This window comes from Patiria miniata, unplaced genomic scaffold, assembly GCF_015706575.1.
Source record: "Patiria miniata isolate m_02_andy unplaced genomic scaffold, ASM1570657v1 HiC_scaffold_25, whole genome shotgun sequence".
Lineage (NCBI taxonomy): Eukaryota > Metazoa > Echinodermata > Asteroidea > Valvatida > Asterinidae > Patiria > Patiria miniata.
In genome coordinates this window covers 11,235,734-11,253,465 of record NW_024037064.1, presented here as the reverse complement: position 1 = coordinate 11,253,465, position 17,732 = coordinate 11,235,734, and the positions used below count along the sequence as shown (strand labels likewise).

The window sequence follows — 17,732 nt, the reverse complement described above, 5'->3', positions numbered from 1 at the left end:
ACTGCATTCGAATTGACCAATCAAACTTAGTCCTGATTTAGAAATGAAATAGCGTCATGATTGAGTAAAGTCGACTCTGATTGGCTTGCGCGCGGCTTGCATATATCTGCATGTCTAGACATATCAAACGTCATACAGAATTTGACAAGTCACAGTGCTTGCTTGGCATATGATCTGACTGTTGGTGACTAGCCAATGTTAAAAGTACAGCAGGGGAAGTGGATGGAAAGTTTGACTGTCTGTGACTGTTTAGATAGAACAAAGGTCAATAGGTCATTACATGTTCGAACCAGTATGTGCATGTAGTGCCATCTACGGTTCGTGCACTGAGTTCGAAGCATTTAAAATCAAAACTTATTCCCTTCATACATCCAGAGATGCCGGAGTTTTTGTTGTATGCGCGCCGGACGGAAATCCACCGCTACCTTTTCAACTCCGACCGCGACGAGCAGTTGGTCTTTGACATCCCACTGGAGGCAGCCATTGCGGTGGACTTTGACTGGCATAGCAATGTGTTGTACTGGGCTGACATTACCGAGGACACTATCCATGTAAGTGATGTAATAATTGTAAGTAAAGAAAGACTGAAACATTTGTGAATAGATTCTGTAAAATAAGTCGTAAGGAATATTCCGTTTTTTCAGATACATACAGTTTGTCTGAAACGTCTACGTTGGCACACAGAAAGATGATGATTCACTTGCTCTACTTTCCGCAGTGGCACTACTTGCCTTTAAGACTGCTCGCCTTTAATAGCCAGTGTTTTATCAGGCCTGAGATGAGATGGGACCTGAGATATGACTTCAATATATCTGAAATCCTGTTATAATATCTAAGCTTGTTATAACTGGAGATGACTGTACGTCAATGGCAGGTCGTACGCAACACTCATTCCTTTTCTTCCCCATCCACAGAAATACTCCCTGGATAATGGCAACCATACCCTGATCGCTGACGTGGGACTTCAGACCGTGGAAGGCCTGGCCTTTGATTGGATCGCGATGAACATCTATTGGGTGGACTCTGGCACGCGGAAAATCGAGGTGGCCCGGCACGATGGGAGATTCCGTCGGATGCTCATCAACGAGACGCAGCAGCTGGACCAGCCCCGAGCCATTGCACTGGATCCCAAAAAAGGGTATTGATCATTTAACCCTTTCCTTACCATGGGCGACTTTTGTCGACAAGAAGTACCCCCCTGCTGGTTCCCATGGGCGACTTTAGTCAACCAGGAAACCACACACAAAACACCCTCAACACAGATATATTCACTACTTTTTAGAAAGGCGGCATGTTGATATGTTTGGCCGCCCATACATCAACTATACACCAGCTGAAAGAGTATTTTCGGATCTTTCTATTGGTGTGGTTTATTCATATTGTTACCATTACAAAAAAACAAGAAAAGTGCTTCAGAAGTATCCATGCACAATTTGAGGTATGGAGTGCCATTTGGTCATGTGGTGAAATGGCTTGCAGTTTGATAATTGGGACCAGATGAACAAAAAGGCATAACTTTCTTATATTTGCACGTATGGACTTCATTTTACATCACATAAAAAAGTAAGGTTCAAGGAACAAACTTTACACACAACACCTATGATTTTAATCACTCCTTGTCAGTGAAAATCTGAGTTGAAAAAAGTGAGTTTTTGACTCGTGCTCATTTTTTTCACGCTCTAGTGATTTCCGCATGACTGAGCAAACAATTTGGTCCTGGGGAGAGCCAAGTCAATAACCAATGTGGGCATGAAAGGGTTAACCCTGAAGCCCATGTACTATACATTGTATTCATTGCCTGGCGATCGATTAGACAATACAGTACTGGGGCGGTTCCAGGTGTGACAAGGGATTAACAGGTAGGGTGGTCTGGGGCAACAGCTGGCTTATCGATCACTTTCAATCAATACATAGCAAAGCACATATTTCACAAACAGTCGGTCTTATTTCATGTGAGTACCGTAGTCATCTTATCAAATTGCCATGATAACTTATGGACACGTTTGTCCCCAAATGCCTCATTGTATCCTTTATGTTCGACTCGTGTGCTGTGGAACATGGGTTCAAATCCTGACCGTGGGAACATGGTTCTTGTGCTCTTGAGCAAGGCACTTTACCATTATTGTTTCAGATGGGACGTAAAGCCGTAGGTCCCGTGCGTTGTGGAATGCACATTAAAGAACCCAGTAACACTTACCGCTAAGAGAAGGGGTTTGCCCCTTGTGTTTCTGGCAGTGGGCTGCTTAATGCGCCACAGCACCTTGTAAACCCTTTAAGGTGCTACATTATGGGTCTCTTATTTCTCATGTACTTCATTTACCTGTTTCTAATAATAGCTATACCTTCCAGCGCCCTGAGTACCTAATTGTTGGTAGATACGTGCGCTATATAAGACTTCGGTATTATTATTTATTATTATTATTGTTTATTAATTGCTGAATTCTGAACAGTTTAACCAAAATCTTTTCATTGTGTATTAATGAACATTATTTTGCATAGAAACTAACACTAAAAACATTAACCCTTACCCTACTAGACCCTCCAACGCATGCCAATATGTGCCTCAAGAAAATCTCCTATGTTTTTTGCATGGCCCTCCAATATCTGCCATGTCATTGCAAGGGTAACTGGACAGGCACTCCAATACATGCCACAGAGAACAATGAGAGTCCTCTGATAACAAAGTGAGTGCCCCCAGCTGGTCAGTATCAGGCACCCTCCAGGGCCTCCAACTCCTGCCAATTGGAGCCTTCACTGTTAAGACAAACTATCTGCCAATAAACTGCAGCTGGAGGGCATTGGCATAACCAACTGACATGCAGTAAACTACCCTCAGAGAGTAAGGAAGAATGCGAGAGGATGCCATTGAACTTGTCCTGAATCTTGCAACTAAAATTGTGAAGGTTGGCCCATTATTACAGATAAATTTGCCCTTAATTTATCCCTGATATACCTGATGATACTGCTCCTATTTATTACATGTAGTTGAAAATAGTCTCTTGATTGAATTTAAGTGCTTTGTTTTTCTGATCAGGAAAATGTATTGGACGGATTGGGGTTCTAATGCCAACATTATGCGAGCGGAAATGGATGGTTCAAACCGTGTGGTGGTCGCTAACACCAACATCCACTGGCCCAACGGAATCACCATTGACGACGAGAGACAGCAGATCTACTGGACCGATGCCTACCTGGACAGAATTGAGGTGGCAAATATGGATGGCAGTGGCCGCAGGGTTCTTATTAGCGAGGGTGTCCCACATCCTTATGCAATCGCCGTCTACAAGGTACAGTGTATTTCATTTGACTTGATTTAACTGGTGGTCTGACTTGTTGATTGTCCTGTAATTTAGCTCAATGAGCTTGAATTGGTCACCGGATGACAACTTTGTTCGCAGGTTCAAACCTGATGTAGTCAAAACCTTTGTTCAACTTTCAATTTTTTAGGACAACATATACTGGGATGACTGGCAATTGCAATCGATTTTGACGGCCAACAAGTACTCTGGAATGGGTCTGACAACCCTTATCGGTAACCTAAGCGGTGTCATGGACCTCAAGGTCTTCCAAAACTCCTCGCAGCAAGGTAAGTCGCATTCCATTTAGAGTGGCATTCCAGTGTCACATAGGACACAAATGTATAAGGAACCATCTCATGAAATATGTACGGCGAGGCTTTGCCACTAGCTTCCGGCACTGGGCATCTGTATTTTTGCATTTTGAGATCACATCCTTGTGGCTCATACAGTAGTCTGCTTCGAAGACCAAAGTTAAACATGTTGTCTTGTGCTCTCCTTTTTCCCTTTGCAGGTGAAAACCCGTGCAGGACTAACAATGGCAACTGCACCCATCTCTGCATCGCCGTTCCAGGTATCACAATAGGCCGTGTTGTTTTGAGAATGGAGTGTCATGGCCTAGCGGTTAAGAACACCGGACTCATGCTCTGGTGTTTCAGAGGCAACAGTGGCGTGGGTTCGAGCCCGCCGGGTGGACACTTGTGCCCTTGAGCAAGGCACTTAACCATTATTGCTTCGTCCTTCGGATGGGACGTAAAGCCGTAGGTCCCGTGTGTTGTGTATTCCAATGCACGTAAAAGAACCCAGTGACACTTGTCGCTAAGAGAAGGGGTTTGCCCCGGTGTTTCTGGTCTCCTGTATAAACTCCCACCTGAAGTATTTAGGAGATGAACCAACCAAGAACAAGAACCAAGACTAATGAAGGCACTGTGAACATGCCATTTTCTGGGAACAAAACAATCAGATATTAAATTTATTGGAGCAATGAACACTTTGCTTATTGTGGGCCACTTATGTCGACTAGAAATCAACCCCCCCCCTCTGCTGCTTACCATAGCCAACTTTGTTTGATGAAGAAACCACACATGGGGCATCCTCACAACCAATATATGCACTGTCTTCAACAGGCGTGAATGTTTTTATGTTTGGCCGCCCATACATCAACCACCTACAAGCAGCAAGGCCAAAAAAAAAGTCTCCGGTTTCTGGTATGCGCGCGCGTCGCCGTAGCCATGCGCGTCGGCAAAATGTAAAGGTTTTTTTTTTTTCAATGTAAGATGATGTCTGAAAACCGCCAAACTCACTGGTTTGACTGGAATCCTGCTGCTGCACGATTTTAACGTGTTTTTAGATGGGTTTACGATCGAGTAAAAGCTTTATGTGGCCTCTCTGGACTCCCATATATTTTGCACTAAATTTAGTCTGGCAACATTTGCAGTCATCAGCCGACATTTGAAAAAAAAAGCCCCGCTGCCGCACCTGTTTTGGGGCAAGCTCCATACCAGAAACCGGAGACGCTTTGTTTTGGCCTAAGGGTGTATTCGGATTGTTCTAATGGTGTAGTATATTCACAGTGTTTCCCCTACCAAAAAATCAAAAGAAAAATCCTTTAGAAGATACACAAGATGAGGTAAAGAGTGCAAATTGTGGAGAAATGGCTTCTATAGGCAAATCCAAGAATTTGCACACACTTTGTCCCATACATGTACATAACAAAAGTGTAACCCTCTATTAAAGATACGTGTATTCATGGATTTCCGTGTTTTTTTATTCTACTGTTGGGCATCTGCAAGGAGAATACCCACAAGAACGTTTATGTTATTAGTCTTTGCGATGATTATATAATTTAAGAAAACATGGCAAAGAAAACATGCGTAACTTATGGGACCAAAAATTGGGAACTTTCCTTGGACTTGCCCTTAAAGGGACTAAATCAGTGAGCACTTTTGTGGCTTCGTACGGACAAAAAATGAACGCAAACGGTCCATGTACATTTTACTTCACCAAGGGTGGTATTGAAGTGCTTGTCTGTCTATCTGTCGTAGGCAAAGTAGCTGGGCAGATATCTAGGAGGTGTCTCTGTGCCGATGGTTTCTCCCACACCCCCTCTGAATCCCAGGATGGGGGTGAAGTGTGCCACTGCGAGCCGGGTGAGACCATGCAGCCCAATGGTGAATGCAAACCGAATACAGGTAAGTCGGCAACCTTGTCCCAGTACGCGCCCGCTAGTTTGCTCGTACCCCCGCCCTGCAAACATGACGCTGGGATACTCTGATGAATTAACGCTCTGATTGGTTGGATTTTGCAAGGTTTGAAAGGGCCATTTAAGACTGATTCATTACTCTTTTAATCCAGTTTAGAGATTTTTTTGTGTGGAAAAGCGTAATAATGTAGGAAATTCTGTAAAACTTATCTGTGTTGTAAATTTACAATTCCTGTCACTTGCTCAGGCTCTGTTTCGAATCACGAACGGTCGAATTGCATTATGCGACGCTCAAAATTGTGTCCACATGGTCTGCAATGAAACAGAAATCACATCCGGTATGGAATGTGTGCATTTCTATTGAAAGTTTTCGGATAGCATTTGCGCACATGCATTGCCTAACTGCAGTCTTGAACAGCTGCAGCGAAATGCTTTATACATAGGTCGTAGGCCACTTCCTTCACAAGATTCTGAGAAGCTCATCAGCGTATTCCAGTTCCCTGTTTGCAGGGCGGGGGGTACGAGCGAAGCCCACTTGCTGCTCTTTCCCCCTGGTACTGGATCAATTACATTTCAAAAACTTGTTTGACCTTACAATTATTAGCAGTTATAGTCGGTTGCCTTTATAACAATGTGAGCTTATTGGCTTTTTGTTTTGCAGAAAAGCCAATGTTTTAGTTTTGATTTTTTGCTTTTCTGCTTGAAAGCGGAAAGGATTGTTTCTGTTCTGATTGTTTTTTTTTTTTTTGTTCCACCCCAAATCACATAGACTTTGTACTCGTTTATTTGGCCTTGCACTTTTGACCTAAACTCGTTTTCCTAATGAAACCTAACCTATGTGAAAACCCCATAGTGAGTATGTTTCCTGAAGAGTGACTTTATGATTACGTCATCATGGATCAGGTGACGTCATCTTAAATGTGCAAATTTTAAGACCCTATATCTAAAGGACTGTAAGTCCGATTGGGTTCAAACTCGGTATGTAGGGCACCGGGATGTGTTATAGGTAAAAATTGAGGTGACGTCATCGTGTGATTTTATATCAATTTTTGACAAGTAACCCTTCCTAAGACGTGTCTTAGGGTTTCCTGAAATAAGCCCCTGGTCTTATTGAATAACATCACCGTTGCATCACGTGGAAGTTGGCAGCCAGAAATACGAGGCAGTTTGACACTGGTATTTTCTTGAAATGTTTTCTCTTATTACACTGTGAAATTCTTTGCACACTTTTCATTGAAGTTGAACTGTTCTTTTTGTTTGCATGATGTTTTTTTTTTTAGGACAAACCTGCCATCCTGACCAGTTTGCATGTGGCAATGGCAACTGCATACCAGGGGCATGGCGATGTGACCACGACAATGACTGCGGGGATATGACCGATGAATTGGACTGCCGTAAGTCTTAACTTTTTTTAAAATGAAGTTGGCCTTTCTAGAGAGGACATACATGATATTAGCCCCATAAATGTGGCCTATTTACTGGACTGCCTCCGTAAACATAGGCCACTTATCCACATGAACAAAAACGTGTCGACTTTGCCAAATTTTGATTTTCACATTTAGGCTTACTTTGTAGGTTTTTTTGCTTTAGAAGCATTCTCACCCTCTATATAGGCTAATCAGAAAGTGCTGCCTTTTTCAGATGTTCATTTTTTGTAAAATTTCCAGATACATTTGCACACGTTTGCGTATCAAAATTTCAACATGAAATTTCACAAAAAATGAACATCTGAAAAAGGCAGCACTTTCTGATTAGCCTATATAGAGGGTGAGAATGCTTCTACAGCAAAAAAAACCTACAAAGTAAGCCTAAATGTGAAAATCAAAATTTGGCAAAGTCGACACGTTTTTGTACATGTGGATGTGTGGCCTATGTTTACGGAGGCAGTCCAGTAAATAGGCCACATTTATGGGGCTAACATGATATATGACAAAATAACATGTAATGTATTGCAGGTGACCAGAACCTGAACAAAAGCCTGTGACATGCGACACTTCTTACCAGACACGTGACATGTGACACATGGCAATTGGTATTTAAGAAGGGCCATGGCTCTTGACCCTCAGACATCACACTCGACATGTTTACACTTGGCAAATGATATCAGGCATGCAAATTTTCCTCGGATCAGCTGATTCCCTCTTTTTATTTTACTTCCCACGTGTGCCATTGAAAATAGAAAAACACTGTACAAAGTCTTGGAAAGATTTAAATTTCCTCTTTTTGGGTGACTTCCCAGTTGCATGCCTGTGATATGACAAGTGACTGGACGTGAGTTTTAACTAACAAAAGTCGGGGCCCAAGCTGCACAAAGGCCAGACCTCCTGGCCCTTGACCCATTGGACACATAGCACAACACAATACAGTGGAACGCCGCTATACCGAACACCGCTATACCGAATGTTCGGCTGTACAGAACATCATCCTTGGCTCCCCGTTTTAATGTACAAGAAGGTCCCGAACATTGTTGTTGAAAAAAAGTCAACAGATTAACAAAAAATCTACCGGTTGTACGTGAATTGAACATTATTTGGGCCACTTTTAATTCCCGAACATCAAACAACCCATAGTTACATCGTGTTTGAATGCTGAAGAGTTATATGAATATTATTTCCCCAAGGAATAGAAGGGAAAACCACTCGTGAGGAATGCCAGTTCACTTTTGGTCAAAAGAGGGTACCGGCGGTTCAAAATAGCTATACCCAGCGATCGTTATTACAAACACTTTATGTGGATCCCACGACGTTCGTTATAGCAGCGTTCCACTTATGACAACTGGCAAAAGCCTGGTAATAGCTTGAGATAGCCTGGCACCTAGTGTGGCGCTTGAACTGAAACCTTTGACCATAACATGCTATGAATGACAGTTTTGTGAAAAAAATTAAATCAGAGCTTGTGATAGCCAACAACAGACGTCTTAAAGGCACTTGACAGTTGACATGTAAAGTGTTGAATAAGTGGCAAGAGTTGAATTAGTGGCAAGAGTTGAATTAGTTGCAAAAGTTGAATTAGTTGCAAGAGTTGAATTAGTTGCAAGAGTTGAATTAGTTGCAAGAGTTGAATTAGTTGCAAGAGTTTAATTAGTGGCAAGAGTTGAATTAGTTGCAAGAGTTGAATTAGTTGCAAGAGTTGAATTAGTTGCAAGAGTTGAATTAGTTGCAAGAGTTGAATTAGTGGCAAGAGTTGAATTAGTGGCAAGAGTTGAATTAGTGGCAAGGGTTTAATTAGTGGCAAGAGTTTAATTAGTTGCAAGAGTTTAATTAGTGGCAAGAGTTTAATTAGTGGCAAGAGTTGAATTAGTGGCAAGATCTTTACCAGAGCTTGTGACACCTAACAAGTGGAATGTGCACCACGGTTAGGGGTGTGCATTTACGGGTACTACGGAAATTGGGTACCCGATTAGGAAAAATATCGGGTACCTATAGGTACCTGTTAAAAAAATCCAATCCCGTAAATATTAATCCTGCAATTTTCTGTTCGCATTGCATTTCTTGGTCGTACAATACTATACTAGCATTACTCCTTTATTGGTGCGTCAGTACGGAAAAATGCAAGTCTGTTTAGTGAGCTCTGTAGCTTTACGGTGGACAGTGCATATTCGCAAGTGTCGTAAGCGTGAATCTGTTTTGTTTTCCATGATTTTCATTGTGAAAACTTCAAAAAATGACATCCAAAATCTTTCTTTTTCATTGTCTGAGAAGTCGCTAAGTAGTATTACGAGTACTCGATTCCACAATCTGGGACTGGTTCCTAACATGAGCAGTCGGGTACCCGGGTATCCAGTTCCAATGCACAGCCCTAACCATGGTGCCACCTGATTAACCAGACAGGGCTCTGGAGTGCTCTGAAACGTGCAAAACTAAATCAGGCCCACTTTACTCACAGTTTAGGCAGCAAATTTCTCCAAAAATTCCACTGGGGCAAAGAAAATGTCCTCAGTATTTCACCAACCAAGTTTGCAGACTCAATTCCATTTTTAAAGGAGACTTTTCTTCAATATTTTGCACATGAGAGGGAAGTCAAGTGATTTTAAAATGGGGCTAAATACATGAAATACTGAACTGGTACATGTCCATCCATGGTCCAACTATTTGAAAAGACTGACCTCTTCTTTCAGTGTCAATAGTCTGGTGGCTTGACTATGGAGAAATGTGTAGTAAATTGAGACTTGTTCCCGCTTCATGTCACATGTTTCTTAAATTCTTTTGGCATGGTTGATTGATGCAGTACTGAAGCTGTGTTGGACTGGTTGTTTCAGGTACCAGTCTAGTTTCTGTTTTTGCATGTTTTCAATACCTTAAGTTTTGGGACTCTCATACACAGTATTGAGAGTCCCAAATTTTCGGACTACTGATTAACATGACATGCATTGAGTGACATTTGATGTGACATGTGATACCGGTGTGTGACATGTGACCCACTTTGTTTGTGTTCTGTAGCATACCAGGGTTGCAAGTCGAATGAATTTACGTGTACCAATGGGAACTGCATCCCGGTGCAATGGAAGTGTGACTTTGACAATGACTGCGGAGACATGTCAGATGAAGCTAACTGCAGTAAGTGACCCCATCCTTTATTCATCCATTTTACAGAAAAAAATTACCTCAATCGGAGTCAAACCCACATATCATTATTTTTCAAACGTCATGAGGGGATTTTGCCTTTTATATGTAAGAACCAGGGCCCAATTTCATAGCGCTGCTTAACAGCCGACTTTGTGCTTACCGAGCCTCCATCTATTTCATAGGGACTGTTAAGCAGTAAGCACAGCAAAAGCACGCTTAACCCCAGAAGAAAACTTTGCTTAAATCAGTGACGTAACAATAGAAATCTCCATGCGCGCGCAACTGTAAGCACATTCACGGCATGAAGTAGTGCTTAAGCAGCAGCATGATTTTCTGCTATAGTAAGCACAACTGTTCTGCTTACTGTTAAGCAGTGCTATGAAATTGGGCCCAGGTTCTTTTCCATACCAGGATTGTGTTGTTTATCTTTTACCCAGCCCACTGTTGCACTATCTGGTTGACCTCTTCAGGCAATAGACCGCTTGCAGATGCGTTGGATAATCGACGCGCGAAGGCGCGCGACGCCATGTTGTGGGACAGGCGTATACCTATCCATGCACATTTTGTCCCATAACATGGCGTCGCGCACCTTCGCGCGTCAATTATCGATCGCGTCTGCAAGCGGTCTATTGTCCAAACCTCAGGTGACCAGGCACACTCTGTTGACACACCCATGCCATGTACACACTGCACATATGGACATCAACCTAGGTACAGCCCCGCAATTCAGAATTTCTGAATTAAGAACTTGTGCATGGACAAATGACATCATGATGACGTCATCATGTGACATGTGATGTCATCTTAAATGTTTATCTTTTGAGGGCTTATATCTAGAGGACAACAAGGTGGCGTCATGGTGACGTCATGATGACATTGTCTTGTATCAAATTACAAGCAATGAAAGATTTCTAGATTTCATCTTTGAAAATCAATATAAAATCAACAGTAAGAGACCTGAACTAGATTTTTGAGGAATTTATAGTATAATCCAGGATCTTCACCTTATCTCCCGTGTGCCTAATCATGTGACCCTTCCTTGTGATCCGAACCGGAAGTGCCTTATAATTTGTAAGTGGACAAAGATGTGAACTTGCTTTCAACAGTGTTCTCTGGCTAGTTTGTACTTTTAAAAAGAAAAATGTTTCAGCACCCTCTGGCGGAAGCCTGAAAAACGTTTAAAATGAATAATCAGTTGATGTGTGTGGCGAAATTTGCTAAAATCACTTTGTAATTGATCTGTATAATCGGCTTCATGCTAAGAACAAGTTGAGGGGGAAAATGACGTCACCAGACCAGAAGTTGCAATGAACAAAAGCTTTAAACCTTAAAAAATTGATGGCAAATCAACCATGAGAGATAAATCCAGATTTTTGATTCAAATAGCACAGTTAACGTAGCTCTCAAGCTTTCTGGTAATGACGTCATCATGACTCATCAGGTATCAGATAAAGCAACCACGTGTTTCTAGATTTAATCTTTGAAAATCAATATAAAATCAACTGTGAGAGATCTGATTTTGCTTTTACGGGAATTGATAGAATAATCCAGGGTCTTCATTTTTGATATTACGAGCAAACCAGAAGTGCCTTATAATTTGAAAGTTTAAAAAGATGTGTACTTGCTTTCAACGATGTGAGTCTCTGGCTAGGATATACTTTAGAAGAAAAAAAAAGACTGGTGACGTCATAAAATGTTAGAACACCCTTCTTGCGGCAGAATGAAAAATGTTCAAGTGAATTTTCAGTTGATTATTATTGCTTCCAAATTGTATACCGATATGGTGACCTTTATGCAGAGAACACCTGTACACTTAAAAAATGATGATGTCATCAGATCAGAAGTTAAAATGAAAGACCTTTGAAAATTCCTGAAAAATCAACCCTGAGAGATATAAATCTTGATTTTTGTTTTAAATGTCAATGTAAAAGTAGGTATGACACAGTTTAGAAATAACCTCTCAAATAAGATGGAAACCAAATCCCTGTACATTTAAGTCTGCCGTTTGTGAACAATAGTATGTAATGAAAAAAAATAACAGCTTTAATTTACAAAGTAAACATTATTTCTTTGTTGATATTATTTGTATGGAATTTACATTTAACAAATATTGCAATGACATATATATACATACATGTATATTGAAACTTCACTCTATCGTACTATAAATTAACATAGAATGTGTGGAGATGGCTAGTCTTAATTCAAGGCTGGATTGTATTTCAGAAAGTTAGAGCTCAAACTTGGGTATGACAAAGAAGTATGTGAATCAAAGAAGGTTTTTTTCATACATGGTACATAAAATTGAACATTATAGAACATGATTGGGCATGGACAAACAAAGCGTAAATCTGAAAAACGTGAAATGCGGAAAAGCCATTTATGATCTGTTCATCAAACAGACATAGCTTTAGTTTTGTTGTTGTTTTGTTTTGTATTGAACAGCCTATGCATCCTGCTCTAGTAGCCAATTTTTATGTGATAACGGCCGGTGTATCCCACTAACTTGGAAGTGTGATGGAGACAATGACTGTCGTGATTACTCCGATGAAGCTCATTGCTCATCCCCCACCCGTAAGTTGGGATCGTTGTTTGTTTAAAGTCACACTCCCATTGCTCTTCAACAAATTCACTGCTTCTCAATGGATGAATTTCCAACTGGTATGATTTATTATAAAAAAAGGGCAATTGTTCAGGGAAAAAAGGGCATGTTTTAACAAAAGAAGGGCACTCTTTACAAATGTTGGGGGAGTGGGGGTAAATGCTGGTAAAAAAGGGGTATTTGAATAGAAAAAGGGCAGTCTTTACAAAACAAAATGGGGGGGGGGGTAAATACCCCCTTTAAACCCCCTTCCCCTCCCCCTTACAAAGATTTGCCGATTTTTCTTTTGGGATAAAGATTTATGGTATGCGTGAAAAAGTGTAGCGTCGTACCAGCAAAATTGAACCGAATGATAAGTTACCACTTCCCCCATAGCCTTTGTGTGCATTTATCTGCCGCGGTTATTCTGAAAAAAAAAAAAAAGTTGTCAAATCATGCTCTACACCAGACTATTTAGGAATACCGAACTCCTTTATTGTAAAGTGCTTTGGTATAACCCAAGGTATAAAGAACTACATGTATATGAGCACCACATTATTATTATTATCATTAGTTGGCCACGTTTAATTCATTGCACTCTGCGGTGATTTGTTTTGTGCAGTGACTCTCTGAGTGACACAGTTACTTTAACTCTTTATATCCCTTCACCAGAAACCAACCTGCATTGTTTTTAAGTGATTCACAAATTGCTCTGGGTGGGTTAATGAAATGCAGGGGTGTGAAATCTCAGCTTTAAAGCTGATTTCAGCTTTTTTTGTTTCGGATTTCAGCTTTTTTCCCCTCACTTGCAGTGTACAAATGTATTCGCAAAGTTCAGCTTTTTTACACCTTTTTCAGCTATTTTTGTTCAGTGGTCACTCACACTCCTGGAAATGATTTCTAATGAAGATTTTGAAGAAATGATAAGAACTTGATTGATAAGAACTTGATTGATAAGAACTTGATTGATAAGAACTTGATTGATAAGAACTTGATTGATAAGAACTTGATTGATAAGAACTTGATTGATAAGAACTTGATTTACGGGACCTTTTTTCCTTCACATAGCACCCACTACACCCTACGCTGGTACCTGCAGTTCGTCACAGTTCCAGTGCGACAACAGACGCTGCATCCCCTCCGGCTGGATATGTGACGGCGACAATGACTGTGGAGATATGTCTGATGAAAGAAACTGTGGTGAGCTTTTGTTTTAAAGGCAATATACAACATTTGCAAACATCGAAATTCAGAGCTACCAATTTTTTTTCAAAAAATCTGACTAGGATGTTGGTAAATGACAGTCTTAAGCATCCTGTAAAATTATGGCACCTGGTGTGAAGTCATGTTCAAGAAAAGTGGTATTTTTGTACAATTTTCCAACGGTGGTCGGCCTACACTGTTGGAAAAACCTAACTGGTTTTCAACTACTGCTCCAAATTTACGACAGTCCAATTTTTGTTTGCTATTGGTTACATGTTCATGAACGGGTGCAGGCCAGCTAGACTGGTTCCTTTATCTTACAATTTTCCGGCATCTATAAATTTATCCATTTCATCTTTAGTGGAGTCAGGGAACCAGATTACTTGACCTTTTTTGTTGTTTTTTTTTCTAGTTTTTTCCAGCATTTTCGAACACAAAACCTCAAACATGTCAGTGTAACAATATTTTATCTATTATACTAACCCCTCAAATAGTTCATTCTTGACAGAGTTTCAAAGTTGTTGCATGATTCTGAAGAAAGTCGGACAAAAATATTGCAAAGTTGTGTATGGAGGTAATTCCACTACTGTTTCATGAACAAAATCACACTCGAACAACTGTTGTATTGCTTTTATTATACTCGTCCAAGATGTTTAGATTATTTCAATTGTTGCGCAGCTACGCCAATTTTTGGGAAATAAATCATAAGCTTATTAGGCAACTATGCAATAAATTTGTTGCACAAGTCCTATGCAAGGCCTGAACTACACACTGTTTTGTGAAATCAGCTGATGATTTAACGCTTACTTTTTTCCCCGCAGGAACACGGCCACCTTGCAGTTCCTTCGATCAGTTTCGGTGTCAAGATGGTACTTGTATCCCTATTTCGTGGCGCTGCGATGGTTATAATGATTGTACGGGTGGATCAGATGAAGCCAACTGTTTCAGTGAGTTGTGTTTTGTTTTCCTTTTAATTTCAATTCTTACAAATCAATCCAACAAAATGAATCACAACTCACCAAAACCATTAAGTGTGTGCGTGTTCCATTTCGCTGTGAAGTTTAGTCATCAATCTCAACCAAACTTGAAAGGTGGTCTGTGGAGAGAAGGCCGACGTAAAAAAAAATCCTTTCCAATATGGATATTTACGAGGTCTCTGGAGAGATATTAATGACTCTAACATATGTTTGTCCAGTGTCTCGCTGTAACAGGTCCTATCATATGACATCAAAGTACCACTTGACCATCTGGTCTCCCGTGATCTGTCCACTTTGTTGAAACTAGACAGTAGGGTTTTATTTCATGTAAAATAACTGCAAATTTTATCAAATGGCATAATGCTCACCAACTGTGTCGTGTACGTTTGTTATAATCCAGCCCTGTTGTTGGCCCCGAATTTTCACAGTTTTTGCCGTCAAACACAGCTTTGAAGATGAACATGTACCTACTACCTATTGCGCATGGCGCTATACGCTCTTTGCCTACTACAATGGTGACGCTGACCGGACATAATACAACCTTTCTGGCACATCATAAAATTTAGAATGAGAGGTTGATATAATTAATTAATTTCAGGACATTTTGGGTGAAAAGATGGAAATTCATACATATTGATCCTGTGTTAATCAGCCTCCACACGTACATATGTATATTCAATGTACAGTCGAGTCTCGTTAATACAAACTCGTTTGGACGTAGCCAAATTGTTTGTTATATCAGAATTTTGTATTAAGAGGAACATCAGTCCCATTCACTGTGCCCATAAATGCACAGTCGGGACCAATGTTTGTACTGACGAGAGTCCACTGTAGTTGTATGTCATGTTCTTGTATCAAATATTAGAAGTGAGTACAAAGTGATGATGTCACACACAAAATTGATGGGAACTCTTGATGCAGGCACAAATTTCAAACCTGCCGTAACGGTAACTCTATAGACAAATGGTATTTGACCCATTTTCTTTGGCAGTGACGACACTGCAACCGACAACTTGGATTTTCCCCGAGCACTCGTGCCATCCCTGGGATTTCCATTGCTTGAATGGAGAATGCATCTTTGCCAGTTGGAAATGCGACGGGTACCCTGATTGTGTTGACGGCTCAGATGAATTTGATTGCGGTAAGGAGTTTTGGTTTTTTTGGATTGGGCTCACGGACATTGAGAGAGAGGGGGGGGGGGGGGGGGGGCACCAAGGGGGAAGTCATGAAACTTGGTGAGTAAATAGATGTTGCTATTATGTTACAATGCAATAGGATGTGATGATAAAATGAACTTTTTCAATAATTTAAACAAACTTTGTAGTACTAAATGTAATTTTTTACCACTTCACAAATTTGGCATTTATTATCACGTCAACATAAAACTTGGTAAGGACAAAGACCTAGAACTAAGGTGTACCTTAATAAGTGATATTATGATGTCACCCTCCATTATGTGACTAAGACTTAAACTGTGAAGTCCATTATCTTGAGTACGACGGGTCCGATTGGCTTGAAACCTTGCACGAATATAAGTACTTGGGTATACATGTTTATTTTACAGATCATCATGATGATTTCACCATGTGGTGTTTGATGCATTGGTTTTATTTTCAAACCTTATTACAAGTTATTAGCATATTTGACAAATAGAACATGCAATTATCCTTTTTTTGTTATAGCTCAGTACCAGTAGGTCATAAATTTTTTGTACAAAATTGTGAGAAATGTGTGATGTCCTCATGATTTCATAAGAATGCAATACATAACATTTTAACTATTCAAATTGCAAATGTTTGTCTCTGAATTTGGCAACAGTGTCAAAACACCTTTGATTTTGAGTTTTTTTGAGCTAATAGCCCCTGCAGTTTTCACCAGTCCAACCTTGATTTTGATCACAGCATGCTATGACCTGCTTAATTTTCATTCCACTTTTTCATTAGTTTTACTGTTGGTCTTAAAGGGCCATAGAAGACACCAGATTTTCATAGGAACAACGAATATATATTTTTATTTTTCACACTGCATTTTCTACTTGTACATGGCTATCAGTCCATAACATGTCATCAAAATAAAAAAGTAAAATGCCGAAACAGCCAAGTGTTTGCCCACAAAGTCTAGTTTTATTTCTTTCTGCTATTAGCCAAGGCTTTCTCAAAGTACTCTAGGCACTGTAGCTCGAAAGCCTGAAGAATCATTTAGAGAGAAGAGAATGCGAAGAAATTAAAGGGTTTTTTGGATGTAGTAGGAAAACCCCAGAAGAATATTGTGGGGAAAGACCCACAGAATCATGCTCGGACTGAAAACCCAATCCACATGTGGTCCATTTAGGGATCGAACCCTGACCAAATCGGTGGAAGGCGAGGAAAGTACCCAAGCTGACTCCCCTAACATGATGCTGTCACAGAATTTGGCTCGGACTGAAACCAAATCCACAACAGATCCAGGCATGTACCAAATTTACTCAGTTACTGGTTACCGTGGTCTCATTTTGACTTTTGCAGGTACTGAGCCACCACAAACCTGTAATCAGTTTCAGTTCCGGTGTGCTAACGGCTACTGTATCCCAAGTTACTGGCAATGTGACGGCGACAATGATTGCGGAGACATGTCAGACGAACATTGTGGATGTAAGTTGCAATGAAAATCTCAAACAAACAAAATTAGCGTTTTTTGTGGATGAAGATTTCCTATTCAACAATTTCTGAAAACATGATGGACTTTTACATTTTGGTACATTTTACGGTTGCAAGGCCTTAAAGGACACATACAATAGGAATTTCATGACTTAAATACATTTAAAACAGCTTTCTTGCTATGTTACTATGACTTTCTACCTCCTTTGTGGCAGTAAAAGGAGACATTTCAACATTTTAGTTTTTATGCTGATGAAAATTTCCACATTCA

General features: G+C 40.4%; 1 protein-coding gene across 3 annotated transcripts in view; it reads left to right on the top strand.

The window, feature by feature from the left end:
- Positions 1 to 17,732, top strand: part of LOC119733266 (sortilin-related receptor-like) — a 75,110-nt gene that overhangs the window by 31,626 nt on the left and 25,752 nt on the right. For all 3 annotated transcript variants that reach the window (XM_038206850.1, XM_038206851.1, XM_038206852.1), the window contains exons 15-27: positions 376 to 551; positions 915 to 1,138; positions 3,035 to 3,287; positions 3,448 to 3,586; positions 3,811 to 3,870; positions 5,342 to 5,488; positions 6,780 to 6,893; positions 9,939 to 10,055; positions 12,510 to 12,638; positions 13,714 to 13,845; positions 14,670 to 14,795; positions 15,817 to 15,966; positions 17,330 to 17,455. In XM_038206850.1, coding sequence (XP_038062778.1) covers positions 376 to 551; positions 915 to 1,138; positions 3,035 to 3,287; positions 3,448 to 3,586; positions 3,811 to 3,870; positions 5,342 to 5,488; positions 6,780 to 6,893; positions 9,939 to 10,055; positions 12,510 to 12,638; positions 13,714 to 13,845; positions 14,670 to 14,795; positions 15,817 to 15,966; positions 17,330 to 17,455 — 1,893 coding nt within the window. The remainder of the gene's footprint in view (positions 1 to 375; positions 552 to 914; positions 1,139 to 3,034; positions 3,288 to 3,447; positions 3,587 to 3,810; positions 3,871 to 5,341; positions 5,489 to 6,779; positions 6,894 to 9,938; positions 10,056 to 12,509; positions 12,639 to 13,713; positions 13,846 to 14,669; positions 14,796 to 15,816; positions 15,967 to 17,329; positions 17,456 to 17,732) is intronic.